This window comes from Poecilia mexicana, unplaced genomic scaffold, assembly GCF_051168715.1.
Source record: "Poecilia mexicana isolate PSO_F unplaced genomic scaffold, ASM5116871v1 scaffold_4, whole genome shotgun sequence".
In the NCBI taxonomy this organism is placed as follows: domain Eukaryota; kingdom Metazoa; phylum Chordata; class Actinopteri; order Cyprinodontiformes; family Poeciliidae; genus Poecilia; species Poecilia mexicana.
This window is the reverse complement of record NW_028263373.1, coordinates 2,338,425-2,360,134: the sequence shown is the minus strand read 5'-3', so window position 1 is coordinate 2,360,134 and position 21,710 is coordinate 2,338,425. Positions and strand designations below refer to the sequence as shown.

At 36.4% G+C, this 21,710-nt stretch overlaps 3 protein-coding genes across 3 annotated transcripts; 1 reads left to right on the top strand and 2 right to left on the bottom strand.

Annotated features, from left to right (window-relative positions):
• Nucleotides 1–1,674: 1,674 nt before the first annotated feature.
• Nucleotides 1,675–5,449, bottom strand: LOC106924183 (uncharacterized). The gene is made up of 2 exons (XM_014997760.2): nt 5,192–5,449; nt 1,675–3,980 (listed from the first exon to the last, which is right to left on the bottom strand). The coding sequence occupies exon 2, from the start codon at nt 3,963–3,965 to the stop codon at nt 2,751–2,753; it is 1,215 nt and encodes a 404-aa protein (XP_014853246.2). The 5' UTR covers nt 3,966–3,980; nt 5,192–5,449; the 3' UTR covers nt 1,675–2,750.
• Nucleotides 5,450–6,737: 1,288 nt separating this feature from the next.
• On the top strand, nt 6,738–11,900 carry LOC106924176 (uncharacterized). The gene is made up of 2 exons (XM_088004720.1): nt 6,738–7,264; nt 8,517–11,900. Exon 2 carries the CDS (start codon nt 8,686–8,688, stop codon nt 11,185–11,187), a length of 2,502 nt encoding a protein of 833 aa, XP_087860846.1. The 5' UTR covers nt 6,738–7,264; nt 8,517–8,685; the 3' UTR covers nt 11,188–11,900.
• Nucleotides 11,901–15,312: 3,412 nt separating this feature from the next.
• On the bottom strand, nt 15,313–19,802 carry LOC106924184 (uncharacterized). Its single transcript, XM_088004748.1, has 2 exons — nt 19,527–19,802; nt 15,313–18,194 (listed from the first exon to the last, which is right to left on the bottom strand). The coding sequence occupies exon 2, from the start codon at nt 18,177–18,179 to the stop codon at nt 16,974–16,976; it is 1,206 nt and encodes a 401-aa protein (XP_087860874.1). The 5' UTR covers nt 18,180–18,194; nt 19,527–19,802; the 3' UTR covers nt 15,313–16,973.
• Nucleotides 19,803–21,710: the final 1,908 nt, after the last annotated feature.

Genomic DNA, 21,710 nt, shown 5'->3' with positions numbered 1-21,710 from the left:
GATTTGCACTAGACACAGTTTCCACCCCTTCAGTTCCGCCTCCGGCTCTAAACATTTGGGTTTTCATCCGATAATTTATTTCATTTTATTTTGGAAATGAGCCAAACATGCAAACAGTATTTCTTACATAAAATTAAATGATTTCTTTTTTACAGGGACAGCACGTATTAATTACATTTCTGTAAAAATGCCAGTTAGCCAGAAGGCTATTTTTCATCTGCAGTCCCCAGACAAATGGTAAAATTCCCTTAAAAGAATAAGAGTAAAATTACATATTTAAATGAACAAAATAACAATTACAATACATTTAGTAAAAATCACATTACTATTTAGCACTTTAGAGCTAAAATACATAGACCAACTATCAGACAAACAGACATGAACAATAAACACACATAAGACAGCAGAGCAAGGTCTAATTATACAATAAACTATTTATTTTACTGTATCATAAATGTGCTATATTTATTTAAAATGATGATGATGATGATGATGATGATGATGATGAGAACGAGGTTCCATTCAGTAGCAGGTCAAACAGAAAAGGTTGTTTTGCCAAAAGCACTTTTGCTAAAAATAAAAATACAATAAAAATTATAGTCTCCCCTCACTGCAAAAATGAAACATTGGTAATAAATACAATAGATTAAAGCCTCCTTTACTTTGAATAAAACTTTTAAATATGTATATTGAAATTGTTATTTTAAAAAATTAATAGCTGTTTATATAATACCATAATGTGGTATTCATTATGTCATCCATAAATATAACATAAAAATGTGAAAGAATGACTGAATGACTTCCAGAAAAAAGGGGAGACATTAAGTTTGGTTGAGCAAAATACAATTAATCTAAAAGGTTTTTCATGTATGAACACAGAAAAGGTGAAAAAAAGTTTGTCTAAATAAATTCATCTTGTAATCATCCATCGTCTACGTCTGCTCATCCTTACAGAGGAGCTTGTTTGTCTCCACTGGTCACTAGGCAAGAGGGGAAGTTCACCATGGACATATTTCCAGTCCATCACAGGGCAACATAGAGAGACACAGGAAAAGAAACCATGACACCCTCACACCTATCGATGAGAATTATGCAGATAGTTGAGTTTTATTTGTATAAACACATACATCACCATATCGTGGATACAGCTATCCGTTGAGTCGGGGTTCTGTATAAATCAAAAACAAACAAAGAAAACTATTAATTTGGCTTTTTTTTTTTTTCAGAAAGTGGGACTCGATGCGTGACGGCTGATGCTTTGGGTTTTCCAGCTGTTACTCAGAAGTCTGAGCTGAAGACTGATCTCCTCCTAATGGAAAATGTTTTTAAATATTTCTCCAACAGCAGCAGTTAATCGCTCTCTGATGATTAACTGAAGATATTGTTACTGCAGACGCTGAAATATTCAGGTCACACAGCAAAAACCACGTTAGAACTGAAGGTAACAAGAAGGATGCCTGGAAGGTTTCCGTTCTTCTTCTTCATGTAGCAGGTAGTGAAGGTCGGCAAAGAAATAAATGATGCATTACTGCCACAAACTGGCAATGAGTGTCGACAAAACATATAATTTAAAAATAGATAAATAATACATTTAAAAATGTAATAAGGGACTAAAACCTCATTTATCATTTCAAGAATCTGTTGGATGTTTTAGAACCATCTTTTTTTCTTCCCTTTGTTTTTTGTACTGTTCCTTTAACTTGACACTTTCAATTTCTAATCTACTGAAATTTTGATCACAATTAAAGTTTCTCCTCCGACTACAAATATTTTTTCTCTAAGTTGAGTCCTGCTCCACACAGAAATATTTTCTGCCAACTGAATCAACCAACTTCAAGACTGACTTCAACCTATACATAAACTAACAAACTACAGTCATGTCCAGCTAAAAATTCATGTTTATTACTGCACTGGATTAAGAAGTTCTTAAATTCTGCAAAAAAATCCATAATACAAGAAGCATACATTCATCACATATTAATGTTTACCTCTAAATAAGTGCATTACCATCTGGTCCAACCATTGCAACAAAGGAAAGATAGAAAGCAGTGATGAATTAGAATCAGTGTCTCTGGGATTTTACAATTGTTTTTCTACATTTTTGCAATCAAAATCACTAATTTTGGAAATATTTGTAAGACCTTTTGCTGTAGTTTTTCCTCACTAGAAGGAAAAAAGTGAAAAAAAAAAAAGCAGACAGATTGGACACAAATATTTTTACTCTTTAAAGAAATTCAGCTCGATTTTAAGTCCCAAATAAACATGAAGCATAAAAAGGGAAGACAGGTGAGGATGAAAACAAAACATTATACATCTTCATTCAAATCACAACATATTGTAATAAATACTAAAATAAATCTATTTTCCAGTTTGTATTAATAAAACATAAGGGATTTTAACCTTGATTTAGAAAAGCTGTTCCAAAATTTGATAAATCATTAAGTGTATATCTACAGGAGCCTGTGTGAGTGATGTGCTCTACTGTCATAGTTTTGATGAAAAACCAGTTTCACCAGGTTCTTCCTGAGGCTTTGAAAGCAGCCACTGCTCAGCAATGTTCCCACTGGGGAAAGAATCACAGATCACTTTGTTCTAACATTATTTTTTACACTATATACATGGATCCAATCAGATTCGCCGTCTGTTCACTTTTCCTCACATTATTCTATAGCTGCTAACAAGCAACCAGAGTAATGGGGTGGACACATTTAGCAGAGTTAGCAAGTACTGGCTGTTTAGCAGCTAGCTAGCTAAGGTTTTTTGTCAGTCTCGTCTGTATGAGTTTTAAGGTGAAGAACTAAACTTTTTCTCCATCTGAAAGTTTGATCACAATGCTTACAAGAATATGGTTTCTCACCTGTGTGAATTCTCATATGGCAGGTCAGATCACTATGATGTATGAAAGATTTATCACAGGACCCACAACTAAACGGTCTCTCCCGGGTGTGAGTTCTCAGGTGATCGTCTAAACAGGCTTTCTGTGTGAAAGATCTGTCACACAGTTCACAGAGGTATGGCTTCTCCCCTGTGTGAGTTCTGAGGTGACGCAACAAGTTGCTACCATGTTTAAAAGATCTATCACAAAGTTCACAATGATATGGCTGTTCGCCTGTGTGAGTTCTGAGATGAGATAATAAATTACTTCTCTTTGTAAAAGATTTATCACACATATTACAAGGCAGCTGCTTTTCACCTGTGTGAGTTCTGAGGTGAGAAGCTAAATGACTGCTCCGTTTGAACGACTTTTCACAAATCTCACAAGGAAATAGTTTCTGCACAGGTCCGTCTGAGTGGTTCCTCATGTGAACCGTCAAGTACGACCGCCTGGTAAAATATTTATCACATATTTTACAATATGGCTTATCTTTCATGTGGGTTTTCAGGTGAGCAGTTAAGTAGTAAGGCTTAGTGAAACGTTTACCACAAATGTTACACTGGTGAAAATCTGATTTTTGCCCTTGTAGTTCTGAAATGTCCACACTGTCGTCATGATTTCTACTGGATCCTGAGTCGTTCTGGTTGCTTCCATCTTCAGGCTGGTTCTTGTCTGGTTCTGGTTCACTGTTGTGATTTTGATCATTAGTTGGAGTCACCATAAAGGATTCAGGCTCCTCCTTCACTACAAGATGATATTTAACCTGATTGCAATCCTCCTCTTCCTCTTTAATCTTCATAGGTTCTGGATCTTCTGGTTCCTTTTTAATCTCTACAGGTTCTGGTTCCTCTTTTGTCTCCATCACCTGGTCCAGTTCTGGTTCTTTGTGGCACATTTCTTCATAAACACGAGTTGCTGTAGAGGTGCTGGTCTCCCGCTTCAAGATGAGCTGTCCGTCATCCTGAACGACCCACAGCTGGATTGTTTCTGCTTTATTTGGCCGTGGTTCTGGTTCCTCCCCTTCCTCTTTTATCCGTCTCTCTTTGTTAATGAGAAGATCATCAACCGGAACCTCTGAAGTAACAGACATGATGCCGTGGAAAACCTGAGGGAAGAACAGCAGAACATTAATAATGACATTTCTGTAAAAACCCAATAGATGAAGTCTGCAAAGAATTTCAGGGTATAAATATCCCAAAACTCTTGACTATAAAACAGCTTTTAAAGATAAACATGTAAAACTAGTTCGATTAAAATTATGTGTCTCAGGAGCTTCTGGGTAAGGTTGGAAAACTCGTCAAAAACTTTCACATTTAGAAAATTTCCATGTTATTAAAGGAAAGTGGTGGAAATTAAATGACAAGAAAGATCACCTGTAATATAAGTATTTCTAAGCTGAATTAATTATTCTTAGGATAAAGTTTTGTTGTGTTTTCCTAAATCCTACCATTTGGTTCAGTAAGTCATTTTCTTCTGCTAAAACAGGAGAATTAGTTTTCTCAGCTAGAATCAGATTTACTAAAACCAACAGACCCCCTGAAACATGAATCTTTTGTCAGTCCTCCATGTTTACATGTCGTCCAGCCACCTGTCTGATTTTACAGCCTCAGTGATGTCAGAGGAGGATCATAAGTCAAAACACTGGACTCTTCCGGTGCTGTCAAAAAAAAGACCCCTCCATAATTTACTAAAGCCTACTGTGGAAAATCTGGATTTGGCATCTGGCTGTGTAATAGACACAGACAGACTTTATTTGTCATCAACTAAATTTAAAATGTGCATAGTTGGCAAAATTTTACTGCAAGACTCCACTAATAATATAATAAACAGTAATAAAGTATCAATATAAATATGGTAAGATGAATGGGAGCTTAGTAGTTTTATGGTATAAAGAAACGAAGTCCTTTTAATGTAACAAAATAATTGTATAACTGTACGTTTTACTTACTCTGGTTATTTTTGATATTATTTGACTGACTAGCTGAAATTATAAAATGTAGCAAGAAATACTTGTTCACTGCGCTGTTTATACCATGAATCACAGAAGAATCCTAACGAAGCTGTAGATTACACTCCTTCTGGAGCTCTTTTCTGTTTCACATCACGAAAACAACAAAAATAAACACATCAGGACCAAAATGCACTTCAACTCCTAACAAAACAGCCCGAAAACACAAACAGTGACGAATAAAGCAAACCATCGAGATGTAAACAAAACAAGGGAATGTCCTGCGTCCTCCGCGGGGAGAACTAGTTCCCTGATATTATTCTCTGTATTTCGGTGTTATTTTATTCAGAACCGTGATGTTAACATACCGGGAGGTTCCGAGATGACTTGGAGTTTCCAGTTGTATCCAGCAGTCTGAGCTGAGGATCGATATAGATGAATATTTCTCCGGCAGCAGCAGTTAGTCGATCTCTTATGAATTCTCTCAGATGATTAACCGAAGTTATTTTACTGTAGACACTAAAATATTAAGCCAACAAAGCAAAAATCGTTTTTTAACCGACGATAAACACAAAGAAACTTATAAGCTAACACTGTTAGCGCATTGTGTTTTACTTCCGCCGGATGTCGTCTTCATCTACTTTTTAAAAAACCTTTATTGAACAAAATGAACAAAACAGGTTTTCCATTAAAGAACAGCACAGTAAAAGCAAAGACAAAATATAATGTTTAAAGAATCCGTTGTGGAACAATAAAAAGATCAATTTAACTTATAAGTTTAATTTATTTTTCATATTCCCTTCATTGGCTGCCTGTTTCTTTCAGAATTGTTTTTGAGATTTTGTTTTTATTTTAAAAGTCCATATGGTCTGGCACTGAGCCTTTACAGACGCACAAGTATATCTCTGAGATCTCTGGATCAAAAACTTGGTAGTCTCGATTCATGACCAGGGCAGACAGAACTTCTTTAGTAGCAGATATGCTCTGGTGTGTCCAAATTAGTTTGGATACACATGTACAGCACTTTGTTTTTATGGAGGACCAAAACCGACTTAATAAGAAATAAAAGAATAAATACATGAATAAAATAATAAATATATATCCAACATAAGAAATAAAAGAAGGAATATAAAAATAAAAGAAGAAATATATATTTTGATAATAAATAAAAGCATAAATATACATTTAGTTTTTCCTTTTCCATGAGTTTCCGTCAAGAAAAATAAATATTTTGCTTTGCCTTTTTTTGCTTCTCCCTTTTCTGCTCGCTGTTTTTCGTTTGCTGTTTTTCTGTTGCATCGTTATGTTAATGAGGAGAGCTGCCTTCTATGTCTACTATTGGCCAATAGAGCTTTGGGACAAACGTCACTGCGTCAGACGTTGTGGGGCGTTTAGGTGCAGTCGCTCGGTGCCATCTTTGCAGGTCACAGTCAAAAAACTAATTTTATCCTGGTGGTTTTATTGTGCTACCGACTGCAGTGAAGTGAACCTCCGAGCGCTTGAGGAGGGAGTTAGAGAACGGCTGGCCGAAATTAGCGCTCATAAATCGGATCAACCTTGAGCTAAACGCTGCTTGCTCGGCGGATATTGGAAAATCCAATATCCAACTCGAAACTAACTTCACTGCAGTCAGTAACACAATAAAACCACCGGGATAAAGTTTGTTTTGGTCTGTGGCCTGCAAAGATGGCACCGAGCGACTGCACCTAAACGCCCCACAATGTCTGACGCAGTGACGTTGGTTCCAAGGCTCTATTGGCCAGCTCTCCTCATTAACATAACGATGCAGCAGAAATACAGCAAATGAAAAGCAGCAAGCAGGAAAACAGCAAACGGAAAAACAGCAAGCAGAAATACAGCAAGCAGAAAATGGAGAAGCAAAAAAAGGCAAAGCGAAATATCTATTTTTTTGATGGAAACTCGTGTGTAAGGAAAAGGAAAAACTAAATATATATTTATTATTTTATTTATATATTTCTTCTTTTATTTCTTATTATGTTGTTTTTTATGGATAAACAAGATTAGGAGGATGAAACTCAAATGTTGGGGGTGCAAGAAATATTGTACGAGGATGTCAGTAGAAACATTATGCATTATGTCATCACAAACAATTTGGAGAAAAACAAATAGAGGCGGAAACTAAGCGGCTTGTCTGTTTCTGGGGTAGATCTTCGTGTGGGACTTCCGGCGGAAGTAAACAGCAAGGTGCTAGCAGCGTTAGCTTCTTGGTTCCTTTCTGTTTATAGTCGCTTAGAAAATGGTTTTCCTGTGTGAAAAAACATTACTGTGCACACAATAACGTCTTCGGTTCACCAGAGAGCGACTTAATGCTGCTTCCGGAGAAATATTGAACAGCATCGTCCATTAGCAGGAAGAGATCGATAATCAGCTGAGACTGCAGGATAAAAGCTGGAAAACCCAAATCATCTGGGAACCTCCAGGTAGTGTTTGCTAATCAAAGCTATTCTGATACTTTGCCACGTTGCTTAAATTATCTTCTAATTCATATTTAGATTATACAGGGCTATTGAGATTACTTTAAATTGCTCTGGGGCGAAAGCTAAAACACCTTGTTTTAAATTGAGCTTAATTACATATCTGCTTAAGAAATATGCATTGAAAAACATAAATTAAAATAAGGAATTCTGACTGCTACCGTGGTTTTAGACAGGATATTCTGATCAGCCTGGTTTTGTCCTCTCCTGAATAAAAAGCTGTTATTACATCCTAGATATTAGATTTAAGATGCTGATCCCATTTCAGCAAAGGATCAAGAGTATCTGAAGAGGAATGTTTTGGCGAAAGCTAATATAAAACAATTTGTTTTACAGCTTTGCAGTGTGGATGGGAAAAAGCTAATATTTACAAATATGAAATAATTATATGTATTAATCGGACCAGCTTAAAACTGAAGTATGTAACTTTTAAAAATAATATGTATATATTTACATATTTGTTCAAACTATCATCATTTTGTGATAACAAAATATGAGATTAATAATCTGAGATCAAGATCCACCACCGCCTCTTAGTGTTTTACTGTTGTCTGAGAAAATGCACCACTCCTGGTCACAAACAGCCAATCAGAGCCAGGAGGAGTGGCTTAGAGCTCTCACTCATTCCAGTGTATGTGCTGCTAAATGTGCTAATGGCAGAAAAAAAACTTAAGTTCCAGGAAAACTGTTTATCTGCTGCCAATGGTGCCATGCTAATGTTGTTTGTTGCTGTAGTTTCTGATATGTCTTGTTTTCTCTCTGCCTGCAGGTGTAAAAGCAGACTTCTAGAATGTTTTTCCTTTATCCTTAGCTCCGTCCTCTATTCTTATCTTCTTTTGACTCTTAACTTTTTGTCTTGCTTCTCTTTTCTTCTTCTCTTTTCCCTTTTTTTCTACAGATACTGCAAATTCATAGTTTAGATTTCTACACCCCTTTGTTAGAGATTCAACCTCTTTCTTTATCTGCTGCATGTGGATCATGGTTCCTTCTGCTGTGTATGTTCTCAAAAAAGTCTGTTGAAGGGAATTCACACCATCCCATGAAAGTTTTTTTCACCCTAACCATACCTCATTTCACATCATTTTATGGTATGCACTATAAGCAATGTGTTCATAACCAAGCTTAAAATCAAGTATTCAAACACATACTGTTGATTGAAATTTTAACATGTTTTTGTTTTTTGTTTTTCTTATTTCAGAGTTGCTATTATTAGCAAGATGTTCTTGCTAATCAGACCAAAACAAAATGTCTATTTTGGACCTGAGGGGAACTGAATCTCTATAAACTGAAGGAAGAGCAGAAAACCTGGAACAAACACGAGTAAAAGAATCAGAACCTCTCCAGATTGTAAAGGTAGAAGATAAGACATGGATATTTTAGTTACAACAGGTTCTAGATATTTTGAAAACAAAGAACCAGTAGAACCAGAATTGCAACAAAAGAGGCGAAATGATTGTCAATCAGAATCTCAACAACTGGTTAAGATTGAGGCTGAAGGCATCAGTCTAGATGATAGGCAGGATGCACCGAAGCAGGAGACTGAGATCATAATGGTAACTGTTTCTGGATCTCTTGAAATCAAAGAAGAACCGCTAGAATTAAAATTGGAACAAAGGAAGAAAGATGATTGTCTACCAGAATCTCAGCGATTGGTAAAGATTGAGGCTGAACGCATCAGTCAGGATACAAAACAGAATTTACCAAAGCATGAGCTTGATTCCATAATACTAAATGTTTCTGGATCACTTGAAATCAAAGAAGAACCAGTGGAGCTGGAATTGGATCTAATGAAAGAAGATGATTGTCAATTGGGATCTCAACAGATGGTAAAGGCTGAGGCTGAAGGCATCAGTCAGGATGACAACCAGGAGGTATTTAAGCAGGAGATTAGTACTGTAATGGTGGCTGATTCTGAATCTCTTCAACTCAAATTGGAACCAGGAGAACGAGATCCTCAATATTTGAAGGAAGAGGACGAAGGATCAGGACCTCAGCAGATGGGAAAGAAAGAGGCTGATAACATTGCCCAGGAAGTACTGAAGCAGGAGAATGAGACCTTAACCGTAACAGCTTCTGGAGATGAATCAGAGTACCAACAACCTGAACTGAATGGAAAAAAAATCCTGTGTCAGAACATCGTTAAAGCAGAGCACCATCAGGATATAAAAACTGAGAAAGCTTCAGGATCCAGCAGAAATGAACAGCAACAGAAGAGAGCTCAGAAAAGCAGAGGTCAATGTGATGATGAAGAGAAAATGATAAAGGACAAAAAGAATGACAAAGTAAAAAAATGCCAAAAATGTAGTGTTTGTGGTAGAAATTTTAACCGCAAAGAGCATTTAATGGTTCACATGCGAACCCACACAGGTGAGAAGCCTTTCTCATGTGTAACCTGTAGGAGGAGCTTTAATCGCAAAAATAGTTTGAATATCCATATTAGAACTCACACAGGTGAGAAGCCTTTCTTGTGTCCAAGATGTGGGAGGAATTTTACTTCCAAAAGTAGTTTGAATGGCCATGTAAGATCTCAAACAGGTGAGGAGCCGTTCACATGTAAAATATGTGGAAAAGTTTTTTGTCTAAAACGTAGTTTGAGTAGGCACATGAAAAGTCATACAATTGCCAAAAACCTTTCTTGTGAGGAGCAAAAGTTTAATTCTCCAGACCAAACTCCACCTGAAGAGCCTCTAACTCAAACAGATTTAATCTGTGAGAGCTGTGGAAAAGTCTTTATTTGTAAAACTACATTGACATGCCATATGAAAATTCATACAGGAGAAAAGCCTTTCCCTTGTGTTATATGTGGAGAATCTTTTCAGGAAAGCTGCCTATTGACTAACCACACTAGGGTGCACAAAGGAAACAAACCATTTTGTTGTACTACATGTGGAAAATCTTTCACTAGAACTCATTTGAATATCCACATTAGAAATCACACAGGTGAGAAGCCCTTTCCATGTGGAAAGAGCTTTTCTGCACAAAATAGTTTGAAAAGACACACAAGATCTCACACAGGAGAGAGACCTTTCTCATGTTTGACCTGTGGAAAGAATTTCAATCAAAGACGTTACTTATCTGCTCATTTGAAAACTCACACAGGGGAGAAGGCTTTCTCATGTTTGGTCTGTGGAAAAAGTTTTCGTAAAAGACATAACTTGTCTGCTCATGTGAGAGCTCATTCAGGAGAGAAGCCTTTCTCATGTATAACCTGTGGAAAATCTTTCAGTAGGAAAAATAGTTTGTGTCTCCACAAAAAAATTCACACAACTGAGAAGCCTTTCTCATGTATAATATGTGGAAAATCTTTATGTAGTTCTAATGGTTTGAAAATTCACATGAGAACTCACACAGTTGAAAAACCTTTTTCATGTATTACCTGTGGAAAAGGTTTTAAATGGAAAAGTAGCTTGTATATTCACATGAGAAGTCATACCGGTGAGAATCCTTTCACATGTATAACTTGTGGAAAGGTTTTCACTAAAAAATATAGCTTGTATATCCACATGAGAACTCACACGGGTGAGAAACCTTTCTTATGTATAACTTGTGGAAAATCTTTCAGTAGAAGAAATAGTTTGAATAGGCACATGAGAACTCACTCAGTTGAGAAGCCGTTTTCATGTATTGACTGTGGAAAAGGTTTCAAATGGAGAAGTGGTTTGAGTTACCACATGAGAACGCATGGAGGTGAAAAGCCTTTCATGTGTATAACCTGTGGAAAAGGCTTCACTGAAAAATATAATTTTGATATCCACATGAAAAGTCACACTGGTGAAAGGCCTTTCTCATGTCTAACCTGTGGGAAAACTTTTAGTAGGAAACATACTTTGAAAAGGCACATGAGAACTCATGTGAAAGTGCCTGTGTAATCTTTAATTTCCCTTCTGTGACTTAAGGTAAAACTTTTACCCAAATAAGTAGCTTAAAATACCCTACTGAGAAAAAGTGAAGAAAACACCTGTCTAAAGAGAAGAGCTGAGTGGAGAAATTTAAAAGTGGGGCTGGTATCGGGTTACTGTTAGTTGTAAAATCTTTAAACCAATTTTTCATGCTGACTAATTTTTATAGTAATCCCAAATTGGACCCTTGTCTTTTTGGGAGATGTCTGAGAACAGCTGACTTGTCAGGTTAAGCCTGAATAAACTGATCACAGCAGTAGGGTGTTTGTCTGAAAGGCAATGGAAAGTTAAAACTGCTGCTGTCAAGTTATTTTCTATTTTCTTTGTTTTTGAACTTTTGTAAAAGGTTTCTAAATCAGATGTGTCACCCTGGTGTGTTTTGTTTTAAAATATTTAATGTTAATGTTTAATCTTCATGTTTTTATTTTCGTGTGGATGTGTAGCTTAAGAATATAAACAATTGGAGAATGGAAAATATCAAAGTTTTTTTTGTTCTTTTCATCAGGTTGACAGTTTCTTTCATGAGTGTTCAGGAAGCATTAATAGCTAATTATGGGATGGTTTCTGAGTGATGAATTGTAGCAAATTATCACAATAAATATTTTTGCTTTGTTTTTCCACAGATTGTATTGAAATGATTTATTGTGTGAGATAATAAAAGGATGCATTTAATTATCCTTAAACCAGAGATTTATTCTGTAACTTTGCAGAAAAAAACAATGAAATTTCTGGGCTTCAAAAGTTGAAATTTTGCTACAGTGGGACAGCTTATGATTATTGATGGGGATAAAACCAGTTAGTGAGGATGAGAAATATGAATTGAATTTCTGCTTGGTGTGCAGGAATTAAAACTAAAAGCATGTATGCTTGGTTCATAAGGAACGGTTCAATTGAAAAAAGAAGCTTTCTTTTCAGTGAATATACTTCAAAAATATTTTTACACAAGCTTAATTGGCTAACTCCAAGAACACAAAGCCTTAAAAGATAGTCTCTGAGAACAGTTCTTAAAAATGTAGCCAGTGTTTTCAGCAAAGTTGAGCTGACTGTCCAGGAACGACCCAAAGTATTTAAAATCTGCCACAGTTTAAACAGGTTGGCCATCGAGTGAAACTGGAACCACTTTCAGGTCATGTTAGTCATTTAATTAGCTCTACTTCCTTAAGAAAATGAAAAAATATGGTGTTTTATTAAATAATTTACCTATTATGGTGCCAGTAATGCCAGAATTAAGGGTAAATAATAAATACTTTCTGTGATTCTGATTTAGCGATGTAATTATGTTAGTTTTACATCAGTGGTTTCCAAACTTTTTCTGGGCCCCTCCTATGGCTTACAAATAGCTGTCTGGTTGAACGATGTGTGTGAGCGAAGGGGGTGGGGATTCTTAGAGACTCCCTGTTATACTCTGTCCCGGCTCCAGACGAATAAGGGGGGAATCAACTGTTTGGGGGGCAAAATGAATCGTAGCTGAACATAGACAACAACATCAGTAGCCTAAGCTACTTGTTAACAAGCTTAAGGTTCTGTATTGATATTAGCTAGTCATCTTTTAGCTAACATTAGCTAGTCATCTTTTAGCTAACATTAGCTAGTCATCTTTTAGCTAACATTACCTGCATCCAACAGCTTTACTCAACAGTCGGTTAGTTTGGAGGGAAAAACTGTGAAAAGTTCTTTGCGTTTTGCTGGTTTGCTGCCGTGATTCTAACACAAACCTACGTAGCTCCGCCCAGCAGCAGCAGGTCTCCTTCACAGGTGGAAACCCAGCGCGAGCGTCGTAGCGCTCATGTTGCGTTTAAAGGCGGCTCGGAAAAACAGGTTACAACATGTTAACAACGGATTAAACAGTTTTAACTGCTGATAAAAGTGACAGAGGACACAGATATGGGAAGTGTGGAAGCCTCTACTGTATCAAATTGACAGAGGAATAAGAGAGTTGGCCATTCTAAGGTAAAAACCCAGCGCATACAGCATTCATGTTCTTCCCGCGCCCCCCCCCCCCGCGCCCCACAGTTTGGAAACCTCTGTAGTACATCCACGCCACTAGAGGCAGTAGTAGACCCGAAAAGATGCAACTAAGGAGCAGATTTAGAAGTACACAGAAATCTACAGAATTTAAGATCTGTGAGTTGTGCTGAAGAAAATAAAAGAGAGAAGTTCAAATACATGCTGAGAGTGAAACTCCTTCCTAAAGGTGAAGATGTATCGGATTTTAAAAGAAAATAAAAATGGGAGACCGTGAATAACATAGGAAACGGCACCATCTTCATTCCGGAGTGTAATGGTCCCATTTCCAAATGAGGTAAAAGTCTGCCATGTGGTCCGTCCCGCCCCTTCCTGTTTGCTGCAGCCAGGTCCTTCTCTCACGGCCGGACTGCACTCACTTCAACTGACACTTTTTATTATTTCTAGCACATCAGCTAGCAGGCAGTTGCTGCTAGACGGGATTATTGGTTGCGCTGTACGAAGCGCATGCGACCGCATTGTTCCTGAAAACGGCGGGAAAGAAGAAAACAAATCGGAAAATGGCGGTGGGGGCATGAGCCACATCCTACAATAGCTGCCAGCAGTTAGTTGCGGCTATATAAGGTTTACTACGGTAGGAGTTCAGTAGAGGAGCAGCAGAGAACAGAGCTGCTCGTTTTGTTTCCTCGCCGTTTGGTGCCTTTGTAGCTGTGATTGTTTCATAGCCAGCTTTCAGGTAAGAAGCAGAGCCATCTTGATTTAGTTACTCAGTTAATTGAGCTTCATTAGTTGTTCAGTCCACTTTCGTAAACCATCTGGCCCAAATGGGATCAGAACCACAAGAAGTGGAAATGTTTAGATAATAATATAATAAAGTTTATATTAGAATGAACCATTTCATGAATATTTTCCCCCGTAGCTCACAAAAGTTAGACATTAACGCAGATATCTGCAACCTGAAGGTCTTTAGGTCCTGGATTGACCCATAATAACAGCTGTTTTTCATCAGAAAGGTTAGAAAAAGTCTTAACAGTTTCTTGGTTTTGTCCAATTAAACAAGAAAAGTAGAGCAAAACATGCAAAATAACTACACATATTTAACATACAGAGAATCAGTATATAACTGAAACTGAGCATATAAAATTAGATCTGTTCATTTATTATGGTAAGCAATGAAAGGTTGCCACATTGAATATCCATTTGTTCTTTGCTTATTTTTTCTAGTGGTGCATTACATAAATAATGATATTTTGATGAGTAGGAGGAACTTTAGTTTTGCATTTTAATAAAATTAAATATCTGGCCAACAGCATCACAAAGCTTAACGCTGAATTATCTAGAACTCAGATTAATATCTGTGGGCACAACGTCAAGTAAAGACGTTCCAGGATGAACCGGCGTTGGCTGCTTCACAGGGATTATATTCTGGAACAACAATGTCAGGGTTACGAAAGACATCCTTCACTTTAATAATTAAGTAATGTTTTTTAATATAAAGCATTCAATTAAAATTAACTGCCAGCCGATTTATTGGTGCCGATTTCCTTAATTTTGGGAGATCGGCTGATTTTTACATGTGGAGCCGATTTTATCCACCGATGTTATCAGCCTCAGCAAAGGTCTAAAAATCAACCACTGTGCTTTTCTTTTCTCCTGTGAGAGAGGCTGGACTGACAAACCGGCCGACCAGGTCATGTCTGCACATGTACAGTTAACAATAGTCACCCCATTATTGCCAATTTAAGTCTGGCTTTTCAAAAAGTCGATAATCGGTGATCGGCCAGAAAACTGCAATTGGTGCAGCCCACCAGACAGGAATGTTTAGGTCTATGGATGTTTTGGTGGAAACATTTAACTTAGGCTGTTACTTTCAATGTTCACATAGATATTAAAATCTGCTGTTATATTACATTACCAGCATTAACACAATGTCAGGTAAAGAAGAGTCAGATAAAAAGATTCTGATGAACAGCTGGACGATACAAAAATTACAAGCAGAACTGGATTCAGTGCTTTGCAGTTTGGATGACAAACTATTCAGATATTTGATGAGTAGAATCATAACTATTGGATATTTTTGTATATTGGGTATTTTTTAAAGACCTGTTTTGTCTTAATAAATGTGGAATATTTTTGACATCAAATTTATTTTTTTATTAGAAAAGTATTTGCCATGTACAGGAGACAGGAAGGTAACAAACTTCTGATAAAATTCATTAATTGATTTGTTGTTGATGCAAACAAATAATACAACTGAGGGAGAAATAAAGGGTCATTCTGTAAGAAGATAAATTGTGTTTCAAAACAAACATGGATCTACAGAACAATTTTACAATGTAAACAAGGATCTGGTCCAGCAGCAGTCCTGTTCAGTTTCTATCTGGTAATTTAGCTGAATATGATCTTTTGTGATCATTTTCTTTTGTGATGTAGCAGAAGGTATCTTCACTGATTTATTCTCCTTCATTTTTGTTCCTTCACTATTTAGCATCTGATTGAACATTTCTATTTAATTTGTAACAGTAGGAATGGAGCAGCTGGGAAGGTCGTCTCAACCAGAAAACTGAGTCTTACAGAACATCGTCTTTGTCTCTGCCTATGAAGATGTATTCAGACAGACAGCATTAACTTACAGGAGGTTTACAAGTAATGTTTTACTGAGCATTTAAAGTTCCTCTCAGACATAATTTTCGTAGCATTAGCTTATATGATGTCTTGTTTTTTCCCTATCTGTCTGCCTAATAGGGAAAGTATCTCCAATTGACACTTTAGTGTTTGCCTTATTGGCTAAAGAAGTTTATCCTAGCGACAATGAGCATTTTCCCACCTCCCTCATAATGCTAAATTGCACATATTTGTCCAAACTTGTCAAAATTCAGCATATGTTTTATGCTAATTTTTTATTTGTCCAGTAGATGGCACTGCAACTTTATGTAAAAACCTCACAAGGACACATCTTTTCTTTTAGTAAAGGTTTTACTTTACAAAAAAAAAGTAAAAGTAGTCTGAAAGATTTATCACACAGTTCACAGGGACTGATTTAGTTTTTATCTTCATGTTTACAGAGGTCAGTAAAGACACCATTACAATTATTTTCTGTACTGAAGGTAAAGGCATGCACCAGATTTATTTTTCTTGTAAAAAATTTATCCTGGCAATGTTTTTAAGATGACTATTTAAAACTGTGGTTTTTCACATTTTTCTGGTAGAAAGAGAGAAGAGAGAGAGAGAGAGAGAGAGAGAGAGAGACCACCTGTGGAGGGTGAGAAGGGATTGTTTTAATATATATATAGGAAGTGGAGTTTCACTTGTGAAAGTAAATGTGCTGGGGCTGACCTAGGCACTTAGACAACAATAAATAGGTACAGATTCACCAGATTAAGCACCTGATGAGTTGGAACGGGAGCAGCTTAATGAGGGGAACACAAGCCCTTCGTTAAAACAGCAGCTTGTTGGTTTCCAGATATAAAGAAAAATGGATTCAGTTTTGTAGGTGTTGAGCAACGAAAATATGTGTTCTATGGTGGATTTATAATTTAATGAACGTAATTATTTTAGTTGATAATTTATGTGTAAGCAACCTGCATACAGTGTTCTAAAGGGGGAAATAACACAGGGTCCTAATACAAATTTAATAAAAATGAGCCAGTGAGTTTATTTTATGAATTATTTAAAAAAAGCTCTCAGACCTTAAATGAGATGATTTCCTTATTTGTCCAGTAGATAGCATTGTTGCTTTGAGAATAGACAGATATTGGCATTTTCCTTTAATATTGAAACCAATTAAATTTTTACTCATTAGTTAGCAAAAAAGAACTAGCCTTTTGTTGGACTGTGAATGGTGGCTTCTTATTTCTATGAGTTCTCATGTGAACTGTCAAATTAGACTGCTGGATGAAACCTTTCCCGCAGGTTAGACAAGAGAAAGGCTTCTCACCTGTGTGGGTTCTGAGGTGGCGAGCCAAACCACTGGGCTGGATGAATGATTTATCACACAGCTCACAATAGTAAGGCTTCTCCCCTGTATGAGTTCTCATGTGGACAGTTAGGTTGGACTGCTGGCTGAAATCTTTTCCACAAGTCAGACATGAGAAAGGTTTCTCACCTGTGTGAGTTCTTAAGTGATGAGCCAAGTGATTAGGCTGTGTGAATGATTTATCACATAGATCACAAGGATATGGCTTCACACCGGTGTGTGTTCTGGTGTGTCTGGCTCTGGTGCTATGGTCAATAAAAGATTTACCACAAAATGTACAGGGATACGGCTTCTCTCCTGTGTGAGTTCTCATGTGGACAGTCACATACTTGCGCTTCGCAAAACACTTCCCACATACTTCACATGACGGCAAATTTGTTTTATGTCCACTATGATTTGAATTGTTCACAAACTCCCTGTGATTTCTGGTGTCCTTAGGTTTCTTCTCTGACTGCAGATCTGTGTCTCTTCTTGATCCGGAGTCTTCCTGGTTGCTTCCTTGCTGATGTTGGTTCTCATCTTCTTGGTGGTTTGCAGAGGGGAGCTGGTTCTTGTTTGGTTCCGGTTCATGGCTGTCCTTTTGCTCACACGCAGGAGCCCTTATAAAGATTTCAGCCTCCTGGTTTATGTCAAGATGCTTTTCATTCTGATGACAAGAGTGGTCCTCATGTTCCTCTTTAATCTGAATAAGTTCTGGTTCGTCATCTTCTGTCTTCTCTACAGGTCCTGATTCCTCCTTTGTCCCTATTACTGGCTGTAGTTCTGGTTCCTTGTGGAATATTTCCAAGGTGATGTTGGCCCCCTGCTTCACTAATAGCTGCCCTTCATCCTGAATGATAAAACGTTCAACCTGTTCTTCTTTAATTGGTTGAGATTCCAGTTCCTCTTTCCTGTCAGCAATATGCTGTGGCTCTGGTTCCTCTTTTATTTTTACAGTGTTCGTTATCTTGTGTTCAACTTTGTTTCTCTCTTCATTCACAAGAGAACCACCATCAAGAACCTTCCAAGTGACAAAAGACATGTTGTTGTGGAAGATCTGAAGGAATGAAGAACAGTAGAACAATTCAGTAAAATGTGTTGATGAAGATCTTCACAAAGAGTTGAGTTATAAATATACATTATTTACATTCTGTTTTGCCAGAAAATCGAGTACAATGTAGTAATACTTTCAGGTATCATAGTGCCGAGTTGTTTGCATAGATCTCCATATCACAGTAACACAATTTATTATGTAAAGATTTTTCCACTTCTAATAAAAACAAACCAAAGACAAACAAAAGGCAGCAAAATACATATCAACAGCATCACCTTACTGGGAGAACAGATGTGTCATAAGTGAGATATGTACATGTCATAGCTGAGACGACTCCTTGCCTCTTGTACTCTGAGTTAGCTTCTCCATTAGCTTGGAAGCTAACTGGTCTCTGTCAGGGTGTTGTTGTTAAAACATAGAGAAATTAATTAAAGGGAGAGTTTAATATTATCTGAGCTTAAAAGGGACAATAAGGGAAGAAAAAAGAATCACTTAATTTTTCTATTCAGTATTGAATCAGCTTCACCTTTTGACTCCTGCATTCTCATCTAATGTCATTCAAATTTTTCACATCTCCCATTTGGAAAAATAATTGTCCACCCATTAGGAAGTGATTGAAATATGATTCACAGATTAAACTTTTTATAAATATTAATATTTTCTCTCTGGTATTTACGCCGCAAAAACAACAGAAATCAAGAACAAGCGCTGAAATATCAATATTTTACTTCACTTTAAGGTTTCTACATTTCAACAGTCCAAACTGAAATAGTGGTTAAAGTCTGTTATGAACATAAAGGAACGACTATATGAGTGTTTCAACCATTTATGTAGCATTTATGAGGTCTAGACGCAGCAAAACCTCTTAAAAAATGAACCTCACTCCAAGATGGTCAAACATCCCCCAGCAGACTGCAGAAAAAACCTGTTCTTAGGAAGAATTTTAGTTTAGATGTTTATTATTTGGAAGCCACCGGTCTTAACTTTGTTCAAGCAATTCAAACTCTTTATTTTGTCCCGGTTAAATCCTGACAGATTAACAAAAACAAACGGCGACAAACGAAGCAAATCATCGAGCTGTGAACAAAACACGGTCGCGCCTTGCTTCATCCGCGACATCAACTAGTTCCCTGATCTTATTCTCTGTACTCCAGTATTAGTTCATTCAGAACAGGAGGGTTAACGAACTCGGTGATTCTGAGATGATGAGCGGTTTCCTGATCGATCTCTTCCTCCTAATGGACGATGTTTTTGAATATTTTTCCTGCAGCAGCAGCTAGTCGCTTTTTGATGATGAATACAAGATTTTGTTATTTCAAGTACTTAAGTATTCACCTCACACAGCAAAAGTCGTCTTCTAACCGATGATACACAGGAGGAAGCGTTGAAGCTAATACTGTTAGCATCTCATTGTTTACGTCCGCCGGAAGTAGCACATGGGAATTCCCACAGAAACAGTTGTGGCTCTTTAGGTTCCGCATGGAGGAAAAAACTTTTGTATTTCTCCGGACGTTTTAGATCTCGTAATGTCAGTATTAATGTAGAGCAATAAAAGACAAACAATAAAAAATAGCTATAAAGTAAAACATAAGATGAATCTATTATAGTGAAATTAAAACAAAACAAAATTACCTTAGGAATATATTTTTATTATTATTATCATTACAATAAGGCTCATTATTTGCAGCAAACTAGGGCAAACAATAAGGACATGTTAACAAAAATGTAATTATAGAAATAACTAATTTTTTTGCTTGTAAAGATGTATCAAAGCTTATTAAACCCATCATTGTTTTGACCAATTATTGGAAGACTTTTGGAAAATAATTATTCTAAGCAGAAGAGCTTATTGATAAGCTGTTAAAGGTTTAATAGATTCAAGTCATTTTAAATATACCATATTGCCTGCAAAACAGTAAAAACTCTGTTATTTAAACAAAAAATGAGACAGAGATCACCTAATGTGAATAAACAAAATCTTTATTGAGATAACTTTGCAAAATGTTGGTATTCAAAAGAAAAAGCATCAGTAATAGAATTCAACAGCAAAAAACTTACTCTTAATAATTGTAGTCATCATTATTATTATAATTTTAAACTCTATTACTTTGCAATAGGGACTTCTGGTGTGATTTAAATCATTCTAAGGAGATTAGAATGACATCCAGATACTGGTTCACATACTGGCACTGAGCCGACTCCATCAGCTGGAGCCACATCTCTCTCTCTCTCTCTTTCTCTCTCTCTCTCTCTCTCTCTCACACACACACACACACACACACACACACACACCGGCCCCAGGACTAATGACAAATAAAGGGAGCCGTGAACATGCACTCTGTGTACTCTTACCTCCACCCTTTACCATTTTAAACTGGTTTCTTCATTCCAGCATGCAACTAGTAAATTTAGCAAAAAAACAAAACTCACTATTTTTCCCGGAAATTGTTTTTTTTTTTTGTTGTTTGCTTGTTTTTTTGTCTTATTTCTGCACTACTGCTCTGATGAATTGTTCCTAATTTTCTTGTGTCACATCACATGTAGTCAGTAATATTTTATCACTCAACTGTTATAAGAAAATATCCAAAATTTGAAAACTTTTACATTCTGAATCTTCCTGTAATATATTTATCATATTAAATATTTTTTCCTAAATTCCTTCATGTGTCTTCTGTCATATTTAGGTGAGATCAATCCATGCCTCCATGTATGCTATGATTAAAAATCACATAATTAAGGAATAAAAGTAATGATCTGCTGAATTGTAAATGAATGATTTATTCATTTACAATGATTTATTGTAAATGTTGATTTTATTTTTGAAACCTTATTTATTTTGAAGTGTTGATTTTATTTTTGAACCATTTTTATTTTTCAAGTGTTGATTGTATTTCAGAGATATTTTTTATTGTAAGTATTGGTTTTATTTTTGAACCCTTATTTATTTTGAAGTGTTGATTGTCTGAAAGACCTTAGACACGGATTGCCCCATATGGGGTTTGAACTGACGACCTCAGGATTATCAGCACGGTGCTCTAACCTGCGGAGCTAACTCACCTACCTTACAAACTGTTGAGTTTCCATGGATTTAAGAATAACTGACATGATCTTACCACAATGAAGATTTGATAGAAGTGCTTCTAATGTTTTTCAAAACAACATACATAGTATTTTATTTTCCAGAGATTTTGTATTTTGAAGTAATTGTATTTTTGAACCATGTTTAATTTTCAAGTGTTGATTGTATTTCAGAGATATTTTTCATTTTAATGTGTTAATTTTATTTTTGAGCCATCTTTTATTTGTAAGTATTGATTTTATTTTATAGCCATTTAGCCAAGTCTGTGCAGAACCATTTGTCTCTGCTAATGACATCTTCAGTACAATTTTTGATCCCAGGCTTAGTTTATGGACTGTAATGTGAAATTAGGCACAAGTATAAGTCTGACAGTTTGTTCACCAAGTTACTGTGCTCTCTGAGAGGATCTGTAAGTATTTGACATTGTTCCATGCCCATCG

Coding starts and splice junctions, on each gene's coding strand:
- LOC106924176 (XM_088004720.1), top strand. CDS start 8,686: ATGGATATTTTAGTTACAACAGGTTCTAGATATTTTGAAAACAAAGAA.
- LOC106924184 (XM_088004748.1), bottom strand. CDS start 18,179: ATGTCTTTTGTCACTTGGAAGGTTCTTGATGGTGGTTCTCTTGTGAAT.
- LOC106924183 (XM_014997760.2), bottom strand. CDS start 3,965: ATGTCTGTTACTTCAGAGGTTCCGGTTGATGATCTTCTCATTAACAAA.